We start from the raw sequence: 15,343 nt of genomic DNA on the forward strand, positions 1-15,343 counted from the left end.
AAAAATTACCAGATCCTTGGTTGAATACTGCTTTTTTAATTCATTATTTCTGGGTGTCTCTTGTGGTTTGCCTCACTTTTCCTTCTCTGTCATACTGACTTCTTCCTCTGTTTCCCAGGTTTAGAAGGAGGTGGGACACCCAGAGAGAGGGTGCTGTTGTACATTTGTTTTTGTATCCTGATAATAACAACAAACAATTCAATCAACCTTAAATAAAAAGGGATTAGATCCAGAAAACAACATACCAAAAAAAAAAAACTATTAAAAGTCAGAATGTTTCATCTAGTCCACTGGGCACTGCTCTATGCATAATGAAAATCAAAAAGATCCCTCCTGAAGCAGCATGAAACAGCATTATTTGCTCCGTGGTTGAATTGTAAGGTCTACAGTTTAATTCTATTCCCTCAAACGATGATTTCGAACAATTAGGAATAAGCCATGCCTGTGTCACAGATGCAACTTCAGCCGGTGTGGGGAATTTTGAGCCTGGATAGTGGACTTCATCTGATTGTGGAAATCCGTGTACGCATTCATAATCTTTGAAAATAATAAAAAGATTGCCATATTTGTAATAAGACATCTTAAACAGATTATTTTCGGACGCTTATGTGACGCAATAGGAAAATTGGTCCCTGATGAAAAAATAACTTTTAAGCTGTAGTTAAACCCCCACATAACGTTGACTGATTTCAGTCTTTGCTGTAATAAAGGTCTGCCGTCTTTGTGCAGATGTCTATATATCATGCAGCTACATAGAAAGTAAGCAGTGTCCATTTAGTGTGTGTTCTGAAATATAATCCTAATTAGTCAAGTCTTTATTATCCAAAGGTACCATGGTGGGGGAACCCACAGCTGCAGTTGTCCAGGTGACTTGAGCAAGCAAGCCAAGCTGCAGCCTGCGGGGGAAAGCAGTCTCCCAGTGAAATAGTTCCTTCTCATGCTTCAAATATGGTTGTTGAGCATGGGCAAAAGCCATCCCAAAGGATACTTGATTGGACACAATGTTGTCTCACCAAGCACTTCTGCCTCTAGTCCTTGCAGTTCCAATGTGCATGGGGAAAGATGAAGGAGAAAAACCCAGAGGTGCATATGTGTAGCTGGCAGTTGAGAAGAGAGGCCACAAATGAAAGATTGGTGTGGAAAATGCAAGATATCGCTCCTGAATTGATCATTGTGTCTTCAATTGCAAATCTTTGAATCAAAGAGCCATTTACTATGAAAAGTCATTTATGTTGCCTCCAATTCTAGGCAAGGCCATCTATCCATCAGCCTTTGCACAGATAAATTCAACACAGATAAATTCAGACTATCATCTGCCACCACAATCTGGGAGCAGGTTTGCTGCAGAAAGGTGCTTACATACAATCTAAGAAGAACACAGCTGTGCATTTTATTCCTGATATTGTTGGCAGTAGCAGCTGCTGATTAACTTTCCTGTAAAACAATGAAGTTGTCTTGTAGCAACTTAGATTAATGTATTATGGCATCCATGTTTATGGGTTAGAGCAGGTCTGGGTAACATGCAGGCTGCATGCAGCCCCTGCCCCCACCCCACCCCAAATAGTTTTTTTTTTAAATCCTGGGAAACGGTATCCATAGTGGCAACACATTGAAAGCTAATTTTGATTCTTTTAGCACTCCGTAACTGTTACAGATGCCATTTATTTATTTATTTTGGCACCTTCCGGGGGGCGGGGGGAGAATGCAGCCCAGGGGGCAGTACAGGGAGCAAAAATGTCCCACAGAGCTCTCGCAGTTGCCTGCCCTGGGTTAAAGTCTGTCGATATGGACCCAGATTTAGAGAGACCATTGCATCAGAACACTCTCTACTTTATAAAAGCTTTGCCATGATCTTTAAGGTTAGTCTGCAACAGACTATCATTGCTACATTTTGGGTCTTTTATGGCAGCCGTAATCATTAACATATATTTTTGTGTGTTTCCCCACTAGCCCAAGCGGGATTTTGGCACAGGAGCGCAAGCTGTGTCGTGATTTGGTGCACAGCAACAAAAAGGAGCAGGAGTTTCGCTCCATTTTCCATCACATTCAGTCAGCCCAGTCCCAGCGGAGCCCTTCGGAGCTCTTTGCTCAACACATAGTAACCATTGTCCACCATGTGAAAGGTGAGTTGCATGTTGAGCACACCATCCTGGAACTGCCCCCGTTGTCGTAGATCTGTAGCAAGACAGGGAACACAATGTGCTATCATGCATATTTCTTAATAGGCTTCCTTTTCATAAAGCTTATTCAGTGTGATTGGGTCTTCATCTTGCAGTTGTAAAGGTTTTTTCTTTCTTTCCCCATATATATGAGAAATATATTTAAAGGATTCTGGAATGGTCATCTCTCCATTTTGGCTCTTCATTGTATTTGCATTTCAGTCCACTTCTAAGCTGTATGAAAGCTAAGTCGAGGCCAATTGGCAGCCCCAAAGTCTTTTTATCTGTCTCCTGCTGACTACCAAATTGTAAGTAAGAGTCTGGTAAAAGGTTTTCCACAGTTTTTATTCATAAGGAAAAGAAAAAAAAGTCTTTCCAGCTGTAAAATTTTTTTACAACAATGCCAAAATCCTCTTTGTGATCTTGTATGCAGTGCTCCAGTTGTACGTGAATTTATTTGCTCCAGAACCTTTACAACTGCAGAATGAAGCCCCAGTCACACCGAAGCCCTTACTACTCAGTGGCACCAATTTTATTATGACGCCTGATCATTGACAAAGGGAGTAGTTTCCATAGAAAAAATGGACATTGTCACCTGATCAGTTTCTAGGGAGTGTGCTGCTTTTAGAGGCATTGGGAATTCCTGAGCTTGTCATTGGAAAAGTGGGGCTTCCCAGAAAATGGGGTAGAATGGTGTGTGCATTCCTTTCCTTTCCATTTAGTGTCTGCAGTGGTTTAAAGCAATGTGGTTTAAAATCACTGTGGATAAGATACACACATTCTAGAACCAGGATGGATATGTGAGAGAAGAATGGCATGGAGTACTGAGGCTCTGCCAGGGTAGATTCCAAGTATCTCTCAGCACTGCCTTCTATTTCTCCCTTCACCTCTGTATTGTTTGCTTCCTGGATCTCTTGCAGAGTTCACTTTTATCTTGTCCTAATGTCTAAGTGCAATATTAACCATATGGTATTTCCTTACTACAAACCAACAGAGCATCACTTTGGGTCTTCAGGAATGACGCTGAATGAGCGCTTCACTAAATACCTAAAACGAGCAGAGCAGGAGTCGGCTAAGAACAAAAGCCCTGAAATCCATAGGTGAGTGGGGCTTGGCATGACAAGGGTGAGGGAATATGCACTCTTGTGCTCAAGGAGGGGAAGTATTAGAATCAATAGGCCTTTGGACCATAACTCACCAGCACAATAGAACACAGGCTGTGCTCTCTGCTAAATTTAGGGTCTTGAACTGTGCCTTAACATTGTGAGTTGACAGCTCTTTGAACCCTTTAGGAACAGACTGACTACCGCTGAACAAGAGCAACTCCTCCTTGTCCGAGGGAAGCTCCAGCTGTCCCTCCCTCCTGCCACTCTGTTCCAGTTGACTGTCCTGAAAAGAGTAGCTTAGGTAGACATGTGTGTTCAGCATTGCTGTGTATAGGTCCACACACACTCAGTTTTGCTTAAAGGGCTTTGGTGCCGACAGGCACTAACGTGGTGCCCCCAGTGCCTAAAGCAATCTAATGGGTCTAAGCCACACTTTATAGGCAGGGCTTTGCAATTCTGCAATAGCACCACAAATTCTGTGCACAAAATAAATAAATAAATCCAGTGACTTGAATAAATTATGCATAGTGATTATTTGAAAGATATCATGAAAGCAAGGACACTGAAGCTCCACCCCACCACTGAAGGCCAGGTGCAGAAAGGGTGGGGCGAAAGTACCCGTATATTTCTGTCTAAAACTCTTACCACCAGTAGCAAAGCCTTAAGAGAGAGATTGCAATTGTTTAGAATGGGGGGGGACGGGGGATGGCACACAAGCCAGGAAAACACCAATGGGTGGCCATGGGGGAAGGGGCATGGCCTTCTAGGTTGAGGCCCCAAGAAGGCAGGATTGGTATCCTCGGCTGCCCTTAGAAATAGAAACTCCCCTTTTTAAGAGAAAGCAAGCTGACATCTTCAGAAAGCTGAACTCTGCATGCATTTACCACAGTCTGTATTTACAGAAATGGATTTTCAGAACATTATGGGAGATTTTGGACTAAGCAAGTAGCCAGGAAGAGGTCTTGCATGTATTAACTTCTTAAAGATGCTTTATTATCTTGTGTTTCTCTCCTAACAAGCCTGTGCCATAGGCTTACCAGCACAAACTTCTCAAGCCCTCCAGGGAGTCACGTGACTGAACAGGGGACTGAATGCTGAAAGGCCATATTCCATCCAGTAATTGACTCAGCATTACAGTTTTCTGTCTGTCCGTTGCCATTCCTGATGTAACGGGACTGAAGACTGATTTGTGCATTATCTGAGTGGCAAAAAAGTGGGTTTTCTCTGACATTTTCTTAATGATATTCGCCTTTTTGTGTTTAGGAGGATAGACATTTCTCCAAGTTCTTTTAGAAAACATGGATTCTCGCAAGAAGAGATCAAAAGTTCCAAAGAACCCAGCTACAAGGTGAACTGTTGCTTTTGATCTGTAGTGGAACACAATATGTGTGCTTTGGGCATGAGCTTTATTTGTTTCTAAAAAAGAAAAGAAAAAGAAAGTGATATTTTTGTTTAACTTGCTCTCTACTTAAGTTTGTGTTTTTCTTTCAAGGATGGGCATAATTCTAAAAATGAACTACAAAGGGTTAATTTTTATTAAAAAAAAATATGTATCAACAACCTTTGTGAAGTGGTTAGAAATGTGGTAAATGACCCCAAAGTCAATTGAGTTTGAGCTTGAGACAAAAAGAGTGGATTTTTGGAAACAAGTGACCTTGATGATGGAAGAGACGTTTTTTGTGATATTTTGCTGCTTGTAAGTATGACTAAATCACTTGTCTTACCCGTGATATTTCCAACCATGTTTTCAAAAAGACATGCATGTCAGAAAGAGAGGAAAGTAAATCAAATTCATAACTGAGCCAAACACACAGATAATTTTTTTTTCTGCTTAATGTGGTGTTTTCTGTTGACTACTATTTATTTTAAAATGCTGCTAAGAATTAAACACGCCCTCTTGGTTCTTTTGCGCTATTATGGAAAGTGAAATGGTTATATGTCCCTTACTTTATTATTCTTAAAACATTTTTAAACCAAAAAGATTTCATCTTGAGTTTAAGCATTGTCTGTTCACCTTCATACGCATTTGTCCTCAAGGTTTTTTTTTTTTCCAGTGCTGCCAAAGTGTTTGCTTTCGTATTCTAAGTTTCTTAAAACACATTTGTTATTTCCAAAAGAGACTGATTGATTTGATGGGTCCCTATTTTTCTTCCATACTACCTGATGGTGAACATACGATTGTGTGTGAGCACACATGAATAGGCACATACTTCAGATTTACTAACATTGAAGAGCTTAGACAGCTCTGCATAAAATGGAACTGAACAAATGGCTACTACCTATATGAATTTTGTTGGTAACTCTTGATGACAAACCGAGTGTTAATTGCAGTGTTAACAGATCAGCTTTGTTTTCTGAGTTGAAAAGAATCTTCCTTCACTGGTGGAAGGCAAAAGAACAAATAAAATTTGTACACACAACAAAGGCAGCTCTTGCTATAACTGGAACCATCCTTTATCTTAAACAATATTGTACTGTAGACTTGTGTAAGTAAAGCTTTTAATAGAAAGCTGCTAACCATTCTCCCTCGAGTTAAGGCAAAATTGATTTCCCCATTTCTCCCTGATCCAGTTATTCCAAAGTCTTGCCTTGCACTAGACTGAAAGCTACTGAGTTGGATCAAGAGGCTCTATTGATGCACAGTTTCAATAACAAGCAAAGAGATTTTTTAGCAATTCTTGGATAACCATTATAGTACCGAACTGAAAATTTTCTTTGTCCATGGAATTTAATCTTCGGACCACTTTCTCCTCTTCTTGACTATTTCTTCCCAAACGTGCCACTTAATGAAATATGATAAATGAGGACAGGGATGGTGAAATAGACTGTTGGAATATATTGTGTTTTCATTTCATTCTCCCCCCTCCCCCCCCCAAGAATCTCATTCTGTAAAGTGATCTCCAAGGATAGCTAATATTTTTAACTACAGCTCCAAGCATGATGTTGGTGCTGAATAAATGTATTATAGTCATAATAACTATTTTTTCAAAAGAAGCAAATTTTGTGCAATGTGTTTTGATCTCTAAATCCAAGTTCCCCAAGAATTCAGATGCCTGTTAGCAAATATTAGGATTGGCAAAGGGCAAGAAGAGGAGAGGAAAGGAGTGTGGAGACTGAGTTATTTATAGGCGTAGAAGCAGGGGCATTGTGTACTATTGGGGGTGCGGGGGGAGTGGATCTACGCAGACACCTGAGCTCTAGCCTCTGTTCCCTGGAAGCCAGGCCAAGTTTGGCAGTACATTTTTAGACCTTTCTCTCTTCTATCGTAAGTACAAGAAACATGATGCCTATAGTGCACAACTTTGAATGTGAGAGGCAGTGCTGAGCAAGAACATTCAAGGCTCGTGATGGATAACTCTGCAAGTAATATTAATTGGAGGGGAGTTGCACAGAGAAAGTCTGGCTCCCCAAGTAACTCATTCACTGGTCCCTTTCTACCCAAGAGTCTAGCATGAGTGGGGGGAATTCTCTCTCTTCAATTGGCTCTGTGATATTGGAACACAGCTGACCTGGACACTGTCCCTTCTGTTTGAATATCTACAGCCAACCTCCCCTGCAGTGGAAGGTGGGGGTGGGGGTGCTTCTCCAGCATAAGTGAGGAATTCTGTTCTGCAGTCAATTCCCTACAGAACATGGCCAGCTTTCAGAAGGCCAGAAGAATTTACCCTTGGCATTATTTACAGATTGTAGGCCTTTAAAAGCTAACACTCACTTTTCTTTTTCCTTTTCTTGGACACTGAGGTGTCTTGGCTTTGGCAATGAATTTCCTCCCATTTTTGTTTAACAATAACCTACCTATGGCACAGAGAGAAGTGAATGCAGGAAGAATGGGATCTTTTGCATGTCAGTCTTGTGAGGCCATTCAGGGTACTCAGACTTTTCAGTCTCAAGCAAGGTTTAAAAAATGGTGTAGTTGTGAAGGAACGGCTGGAGACTTGGAACATAACATCTTCCCCCTGTTCCTCTCCTTCCAGGCTGAAAGTAAATATAAAGACGACCCAGTTGACCTGCGTCTTGACATTGAACGGCGTAAAAAACATAAGGAGAAAGATAAGCGGGGCAAGTCAAGGGAATCGGTGGATTCCAGACCTTCAAGTCATTCACGTGAGAGATCAGCGGAGAAAACAGAGAGGTCTCACAAGGGCTCCAAAAAGAAGTATGTAGGAGAGTGTGCATTTTCATTTCATTCTTCCCTTTTCCCTCCACGTCTTTTTTGTTTGTTGACAATAGTGCCTGATAAGGAGGTGAAACACAGAAGAGGCTACTTGTAACATGTGCTAGGCTGCAAATGCCAGTGTGAGACAGGACACAAAAGTGCTCATGCATTATTGGCGTAGCTTCCTGTAGCCTCCAAAACAACCAGTCTTAGGTGGTGTGCGTGCGTGTGTGTGTGTGCGTGCGTGTGTGTGTGTACAGACTGAGCCTTACTTAGTTGGTCTGGTGGCTTTCCTACTTACTACATTCAGGGAACCATTTTATCTGCCAAGGAACATAGGCAGACATAGATCCCCATTACATTGCACAGGATTCTGGGATTGGAGGCACATAGTGTTCGCACCGATGTGCCAGACTGACCTGTTGAGCCTAGTCTCTGCCCCACATGAACTACGGTGCCTGCACACTGCCTGTAGTGGGTGGACAAGCTTTCATTCCAAGAAGCGAGTCTTGGGGACAGTATTCTTATTGAGGAACACTGATATGTTTCCCAGGAACTCCACAGCTTCCTGGAACAGTTTGTCAATTACAGGTGGAAAAGGCAGGGGTGGACTGGTACAGTCAGTTTCAAAGCCTTTACACTTTCAAATACAGTCTTGCTGGAGAAACAGTTCTAGTGAAAGGTGCAGTAAATTATCTTGCGCTATGAGCTATTTAAATACATTCCTGGGATGTGGAAACAAAATGTTTTAGCTGAGAGCCTTTTTTGTCTCCAGCACCCCACCTACCCCAGCCCTCAGAAATTGACTTGCTGTTTGCATGGTCTGGCCTAAGAATGATCTCAGGCAGCCATTTTATATGGCACAAAGAACAGTGCAAAGATTTGTCCTTCCTAAACGGACTAGGTGTATGTTTGTGAATGTTAGGCTAGCTTTTCCCCGCCAGTCATGGAGGAATGATTGAACTAGAGGCAGCCGAAGTACGTCTGCTTCTGATAGACTCTTTTCTCTCTTCCCCTGGGTTCAGGAAGCACCGGCGTGTGCGGGAGCGCTCCAGGTCCAGCTCCTCATCCTCACAGTCCTCGCGCTCCTATAAAGCAGAGGAATATCCTGAGGAGGCGGAAGAGCGGGAAGAGGCAGCTGCCCCCGGGTTTGACAAATCCCGTCTTGGCACCAAGGAGTTCACTGGTCCAAACGAAAGGGGAAGAGCTCGCGGGACCTTTGTAAGTTGTCCTTTTAGAGGGTGTGTCCCTCAGGGGCAGGGTGGGCCCCCATTCCAGGAAGATGAGACAAAATGCATCCGAACCCTGGCAAAGTTTGGGTGTGGACTAGAGAAGACTGGCTGAGGGTGGCCTCTCTGCACATCTTGCCCTGTCACCTTACTTCCTTTTCTACCTGCCCCATATTTTTTCCCATTTAGTGGAACACACCCGTTTTGCAATCGGAGTAGTAAAACATGCAAAATACATTATCATGAAAATATAGGTGGTTGGCAGCAGATTTAAGAGCAAAAACCAGCCTGTATCCAAGCCTAAAATCTTAGCTCTCCAGCAGTTGAGGTCCCTGCTCCCCCTCAGCCCCAACCTGGAGTCAGCAACAAGCAGGGCATTGCAAGCGCTTTCAGAAAGTATGCAGTCCTTCCAAGCACCCACTGAGAGGAAGCACCCCTTGCATTTAAAGTTCACCTCACCCCTTCCATGTATTTGTTGAGCAGAACATCAGTGCCTTTCTCAGGAGAAATTTCCCACTTGTGTAAGCAACCTGCATCACAGATCAGTTGAAAGGGCACCCTGCTTTGGGATTTGTTTCAAATGAGAAGTGGAATATAAATACCATAAACAAATAATAAGCACATGGATTTTAAAAAGCGCTGCAGAAGTTAAGTGCCATCCCGGGCACAACCGGAGCCCCATGACTCTACATTCTTCTCTCCGCATGATGTCAGCAGCAGTTCCGGGCCAGGGGCCGTGGCTGGGGAAGAGGCATCTTTTCCGGCAACAGCAACAATAATAACAGCAGTGGCGGTGGTGGTGGTGGCAGCAGTACCGACTTCCAGAAGCGAACCAGGGAGGAAGAGTGGGACCCCGAGTACACGCCCAAGAGCAAGAAGTACTACTTGGTATGTGCACCTGGGGGCGGGGGGGAGCGGGGAGGCTGTGAGATGTGTGGCGTTTACATGGAAGCATCCCTTCCACCAGGTGGCATGCAGTCCTGCTTGAAGAGTTGAGATGGTGTGGGGGTTCAGCCAATAACCTTGGCTTCATTGTCCCTTCCGCCAAAGAGCGTTGCTCCAAGGCTTTTCCACATGAGGTGCAGAGGGGCTTGTTCCAGGGTGGCTGCCCTCTCATGCCTGTGCTCTGATGTGTGGGAAATGTGGCAGCAGTTACTGGGGAGAGTGGGCAACAGCAGCAGAAAGGGGGAAGGAGCAGGCAGAGTGCTTGGGCTGTTGTGGGACGCCGCGTAAACTGACGGGCCAACCCTCTTTCTTTAATTGCAGCATGATGACCGTGAGGGCGAAGGTGGCGAGAAATGGGCCAACAGAGGCCGAGGCCGAGGCATCTTCCCCCGAGGGCGGGGCCGTTTCCTGTACCGGAAATCGAGCACCAGTCCCAAATGGGCCCATGATAAATTTAGCGGAGAGGAGGGAGAGATTGAGGATGATGAGAGTGGGGCTGAGAACAGAGAGGACAAGGATGTCCTCCAGTCGGTTGCAGAGTAGCAGTTGCAAGTGGAGGGAGGCTCCCAAGACACGAGCTGGAGCCGAGGGAGGGAGGGAGGGAGGGAGGTTGGCCAGCCTGGCAGGCTGGACTCCCCTTGATTCTTATTGACTAGTTGAATGTTTTTCTGTTTTTTTGATTTTTCAGTGACCCCTGGAGGACAGTGGAGTGAGTTGTGCCCAATACTTTTGGCAATCATTTTTGTCCTTTTTTAATGTGATGATAGAGATGGGGCGTTAATTCCCCACTCTTTTATTTTCCTCCTTCCTGTTTGTGGATTATTATTTTTTTTAAAATCCTTTATTTTAATCATTTGCATATAAGAGAGATAGAGACAATGCCCCTTAAAAAATGGTTAATTTCAGAAAGTCCTTCATGGTTCTTATATATACAAGAAGAATTGCATGTGAATAAACACCTGAATAGAAAACTGTTGGGACCAAACTCTGTGTTCTTAATTTAATGGAACTTTCTACCCCCTTCTTGAATTTGGAGTCATTCTTTTAATGGAATCACCATTTGTTTTTCCTTTTGTGCTGAAGTTTTAAAGTTAGCATGGCACAGTTGGAGAATCCCTCTTTGCCGCCCCGCCACCCCCCCCCCCACCCCGCCCATGCAAAACTGCTCCTGGCTGATGTTAGCAGTATCTTGGTCTGTTCACTCTAGGTTTTTTGCATATCCCTTTGCCTCCAATTGTGAATCTGAACACTATTTTCAGGGTCACATAGTTTTCTAAAACTTCTAAATATACTAGGTTAAAAAAAAAAAGCTTGTAGCATGAAAAATGAAGATTTTTCCAGTATTTTTATTAATCTTTTTATAAAGCAATTTTGACTCACCTGTGATGGCCATGGTAAGTTGCTGGCAGTTGTAGTTCTCTTTGTGATTCTCTTCAGCTTTAAATCCGCAGTGCTTGAAAGGTGTTTGGTGGGTGGAGTTCTTGCTCCAAAACCGGCTACAGAGAATGTAATTGCTCTATTGAGAAATTGGTCCCCTGGAAGTATGACTTTGCGGTGCGTCCCTACTTTCTGTTCCCCTCCTTCCCTCTCTGTGCTATAAATAGAGTAATTTTGTGGGACTGGTGCAGCTCTTGCTTAGCAAAGCCCACAAGTTTTTGTTTTGACTCCTTGTTCAAATAAAATTACATTGAAATGTGTTGTATGAGTACCTTTTCTTTCTAATATTTGTATTGATGTTTCCATTTTGTGGCTGCAACATATAACCTCACGTCAAAGAGGGCCAGCATAATAATTTTGGACAAAAGGGAAAAAATTAGGTGTGTTGAAACTAGCCCCCTTGGGGATTGCAGGAATACGCTCACTGGCTCCCTCCCCCAGTCACCTGTTTGATGTTAGAAAGAGGACGTGCGTGCAAAAGACCAGATTGGAAGCCCTAACAGACCAGAGTTCGCAATGGGGTAAGAGGAGCTCCGCTCACATAAAAGTGTGGCCACATTGGTATGTGAAGCACATTCCACTGCCATCATCTTACATGTTCATTGAACTCTTGAGAGTTAATTTGAACACCTAATAGAGAAGTCGGGAGGTGAAAAAATATCGGACCGGGGATCTGAATTGGGTTTATAAGCAAATGGTTCTAATGAGAAGCAACTATAGTTGTGGATGGTAAGAGTAAGTGAACACGCCGTTCTTTTGTCAGGCTTAAATAACCATGTAGACTGTCTTGATACTAGAGTGAAAGACAGAGATCTGCACAAAGAAAAGTGAATTTTAAATATATATCCCTGTTACACATTCTACCATTCACTACTATAGTTGCTTCTCACCGGATTTGACTGCTTATAACCCCAGTCCCAAGATATATGCCAAATACTGGCCATGTATTATTACTTTTTTGAAGTTATAAGGATCAGAAACATGCTTAGGAACTTGCACGAGGCTTGAGCAGAATTAAATGGGTGCAAAGTTTAAATCCTCAGGGAATGGGAGGGGCACAGCCCAGTTGTATTGTTGCCAGCAGCTACACTTATTCCTTCTCCAAGTTCAAATTGAAACCAAAATCAACTTGCCCAGTTACCCAAGGGCATAATTAGGAAGTGCACATCAAATTGCTTTGGCAGTTCTCAGAACTCTTGCTATCTGTTGGGGCATCATGGCGCCTGCTTTGCAGGGGAGGCACAGCCAAGTTGTCTTCTGGGCCAGAAGCTTTAGATACTGCATTGTGCATATCACTGCACTCTGAAGTCATTCTTCTCTTCACTTCATCTCTTGATTCTGCATGATGACTTTCCCAAGGCCGCCCACAGAATTCACTAAGGTATCTTCTACCCAAACAACACTGCTAGGCAATCCATAGTATTCACATTGCGTGTAGTGGAAGTATCAGTAGTACTGAACCACAATTGACCCCTGAAAGGTGAAGAAAAGGTACATCTCTCCTCCTTGATTTGGGGGCACGGCTCTGTTTACCCAGTAATGAGTGAAGTGGTTCAAAGACCCTTCAATCTTTGGGGTTTTTGTAGGCTTCAGAATTAAACTGCGTCATCCCTAGGTTGGATCTTGGATGGCAACTGCTGGTTACTGAGCTGACTTTTTACTGTGCCCCACCCTCAAAACCTCAGTTCATGTAACAGTCAAAGTCACATAATGAAAAGCTACTAAAACGGTCTTAAAAACTGCAACAGAATCTCCACCCTGCTATAATATTACTGTCCATATTGTGCTGTTGGCTTAAATGGGGGAATTGTAGAGCAAAGTGCACACCCCACAACGTACAATTCCGTGTCTTGTTTTTTAACAGCCCCTGTTCCGTGTGGTGCTGGGCCTGCATTTAGTGCACTTTCTTTGGCGTTTGGCAACACCTCTACCCTGGGGGAGCAGCAGATGTGGTACAAGCACCCACTTGTAGGGGCCCCTGTGAGAAAGTGCCTGACTTCATTGGATGCAATCCAGGATTTTTAGGGCTGCGCTGGAGCAGAGGTCGTTCTTCTGTAGGGGTCTCCTGCCCCCTAGTGAGACGCTTTTGGAAGGACTTGGGCTGCTGTAGGTCTTGGTTGCTGAAGGGAGCAGGCAAGACCGGTTCTGTCAGTCTGTTTGCATCCGAGCTCTGACACACCAATCATCTCTCCCTGCTGGGGCCTCCTCACTGTAGCTCACTGTGAAACCTTAATGGCTTGCCCTTGCAGCATGCTGTGTATGTAAAATGGTGACAGGGTCTGGTATAAAAGATGCAGCTCTTGTATGACTTCCTGTCTGAAAATCAAGTCATCATACCAGGCTTTGGAGGAACCGGCACTGAAGATGTGGGCAGATTCAGAAGAAGAGAAATGAGCCCACGAAGCAGCAACCTTGTTCCATGTCAAGCCAGTACTGCCTTCTCTGACTGACAGCAGCCTGCCGGGGCTTCACGCTGAGAGACGTCTTTCCTAGCCCTCCTAACTGAGAAAAATTCTGGTCTGAGCAGAAAATGGAAACACCGCTTTTCAAATGCAGGTTCCACCAGAATTCTGTACCTGTTACAAGGTACATCAAGCAGCCCCACCGAAGAGGGATTTAAAGATGTGAAGGTGTTTTTGTGCATTCACATTCCAGAGAGGTGGTGTATGTAGCTGGTGCTCACATCCATCACTGGGTTTTCCCATGATTGCTGCGAATTTTAAAAGTTGGGGACTTACCTCGACTTTTTCGCTGGAGCGAGGTAAGTATGTTGCATCCGTCGTCTGTCCTTGCTCCAGTGTTGCAACAGCGGCATTCCCAGGCAGATGGCAACCCCTGATTAGTCGCCACCCGCCTAGGGAAGAGGGAAGGAGGCAGGCCTAGAAAACTGAATGGCCACCAGAAAGCCCACATCCTCCTTCTGTGTCAGGATTAGCCACCGCCACCTAAATGTGTCGGCAACCCAGCACCATCAAGACAGCCCCCTCCCCATGTCCGTTTTGCTCTGAATTACTCGGCAAACTAAATGTATCACTGAGAAGTGTAGGGCAGCATCTGTAGGGAGCAATAAAGGTTTATGGGCCCTTGAGAAAAAAGGAATCAAGGAGGCAGCTCAAGGAACAAGTGTTGAATAAGTGTCCCAGCTACTTTGACATTGAGAAAGTAAATCTATGTTTAGGTCACGACAAAGAGACAAAATGTCTAGTGATGCTACTTTGGAACAGTTGGCCATGGAACTCTCTATAGGGGAGGTAACCTTGGGCTTAATACTGACTGCTGCCCAGGATCTGGTGCAATAGAAAAGTGCTGCCAATCTAACTGGGAACAGGGATTGCAGTGCTGTGAAATTCAGCAGATGTGTAAGTGGAAAGTTGCCCAGAATGAGCAACGTGGCCTCATTTAACTTCAGAGGAAGAGAGGAACTGACTGCTGGAGTAGACGGTGCTTTGGTTTTTTGCCAATCTTAGTGGACTCTCCTGTTCCTACGTTGCGTCTAGGCCAACGAGAATAACCTGGGACGTGTACAAGGACTTTACCTGAGCCCTGCATAACTGCAGCCAGCCTCCAAACATCTGAGCCTGGGGTGGTGGGTAGGGTAACCATATGAAAAGGAGGACAGGGCTCCTGTATCTTTAACTGTTGTGATGAAGAGGGAATTTCACCAGGTGTGACATGCATGCAAATGATACTTGCTGAAATTCTGTTTTCTATGAAACTGTTAAAGATACAGGAGCCCTGTCCTCCTTTTCATATGGCCACCTTAGTGGTGGGCTGTGTGTGTGCGACTTCCAGGATAAAGGCTGGTCAAAGGTGCTAAGCTGCACCTTTCCTGCCAGACATGAAGCAGATGGGGAGGGGACTGCAGTGAGCTGGGTGCTTTTCTTGCTTACCAGTCAGTCCCCCCCCCAAAGTAAGGGGGATGTTTGCTTCACTCTGCCCGGCCCTGATGGTGTCCCCCCGCCCTTCATTTTAGCTGCACTGATTCGGTGAATAGCCGACTTTGGCCCTGGCCTTTTGCTGGGTCCACCAGACCCTGCTGAGATAGGCTTCCTCCCAGATGCGGGACAGAGTGTTTTTTATCTTGAGAGCTGGGAACCCGGCATATTTATGAACTCTGCTCCTGCAGATTACGCTTTGGATTGCTCATGTGTGCGTGGAAGAGCACAGCCCACGTGTCTGCGTTCCCAGGAGTGATCCGGAGGGGTGACAACTATGAAATCTGTGTTAATCTGCCATGGCCGATGTCAGTCTTTTCCACTCTGGGGGATGCTGTCCTCAATGGTAGTTCTGAGGCAGTGTCTTTTTTTTTAC

At 44.5% G+C, this 15,343-nt stretch overlaps 1 protein-coding gene across 3 annotated transcripts in view; it reads left to right on the forward strand.

The window, feature by feature from the left end:
• THRAP3 (thyroid hormone receptor associated protein 3) overlaps positions 1-11,292 on the forward strand; it is a 37,100-nt gene extending 25,808 nt beyond the window's left edge. For 2 of the 3 annotated variants that reach the window (XM_063140167.1, XM_063140169.1), the window contains exons 6-12: positions 1,951-2,123; positions 3,154-3,259; positions 4,529-4,613; positions 7,240-7,421; positions 8,447-8,642; positions 9,365-9,538; positions 9,917-11,292. In XM_063140167.1, the coding sequence (XP_062996237.1) occupies positions 1,951-2,123; positions 3,154-3,259; positions 4,529-4,613; positions 7,240-7,421; positions 8,447-8,642; positions 9,365-9,538; positions 9,917-10,138 (1,138 nt within the window). In that variant the 3' untranslated portion in view covers positions 10,139-11,292. The remainder of the gene's footprint in view (positions 1-1,950; positions 2,124-3,153; positions 3,260-4,528; positions 4,614-7,239; positions 7,422-8,446; positions 8,643-9,364; positions 9,539-9,916) is intronic. The other variant, XM_063140168.1, reaches the window with a different exon arrangement.
• Positions 11,293-15,343: the final 4,051 nt, after the last annotated feature.

This window comes from Elgaria multicarinata, chromosome 13, assembly GCF_023053635.1.
Source record: "Elgaria multicarinata webbii isolate HBS135686 ecotype San Diego chromosome 13, rElgMul1.1.pri, whole genome shotgun sequence".
In the NCBI taxonomy this organism is placed as follows: domain Eukaryota; kingdom Metazoa; phylum Chordata; class Lepidosauria; order Squamata; family Anguidae; genus Elgaria; species Elgaria multicarinata.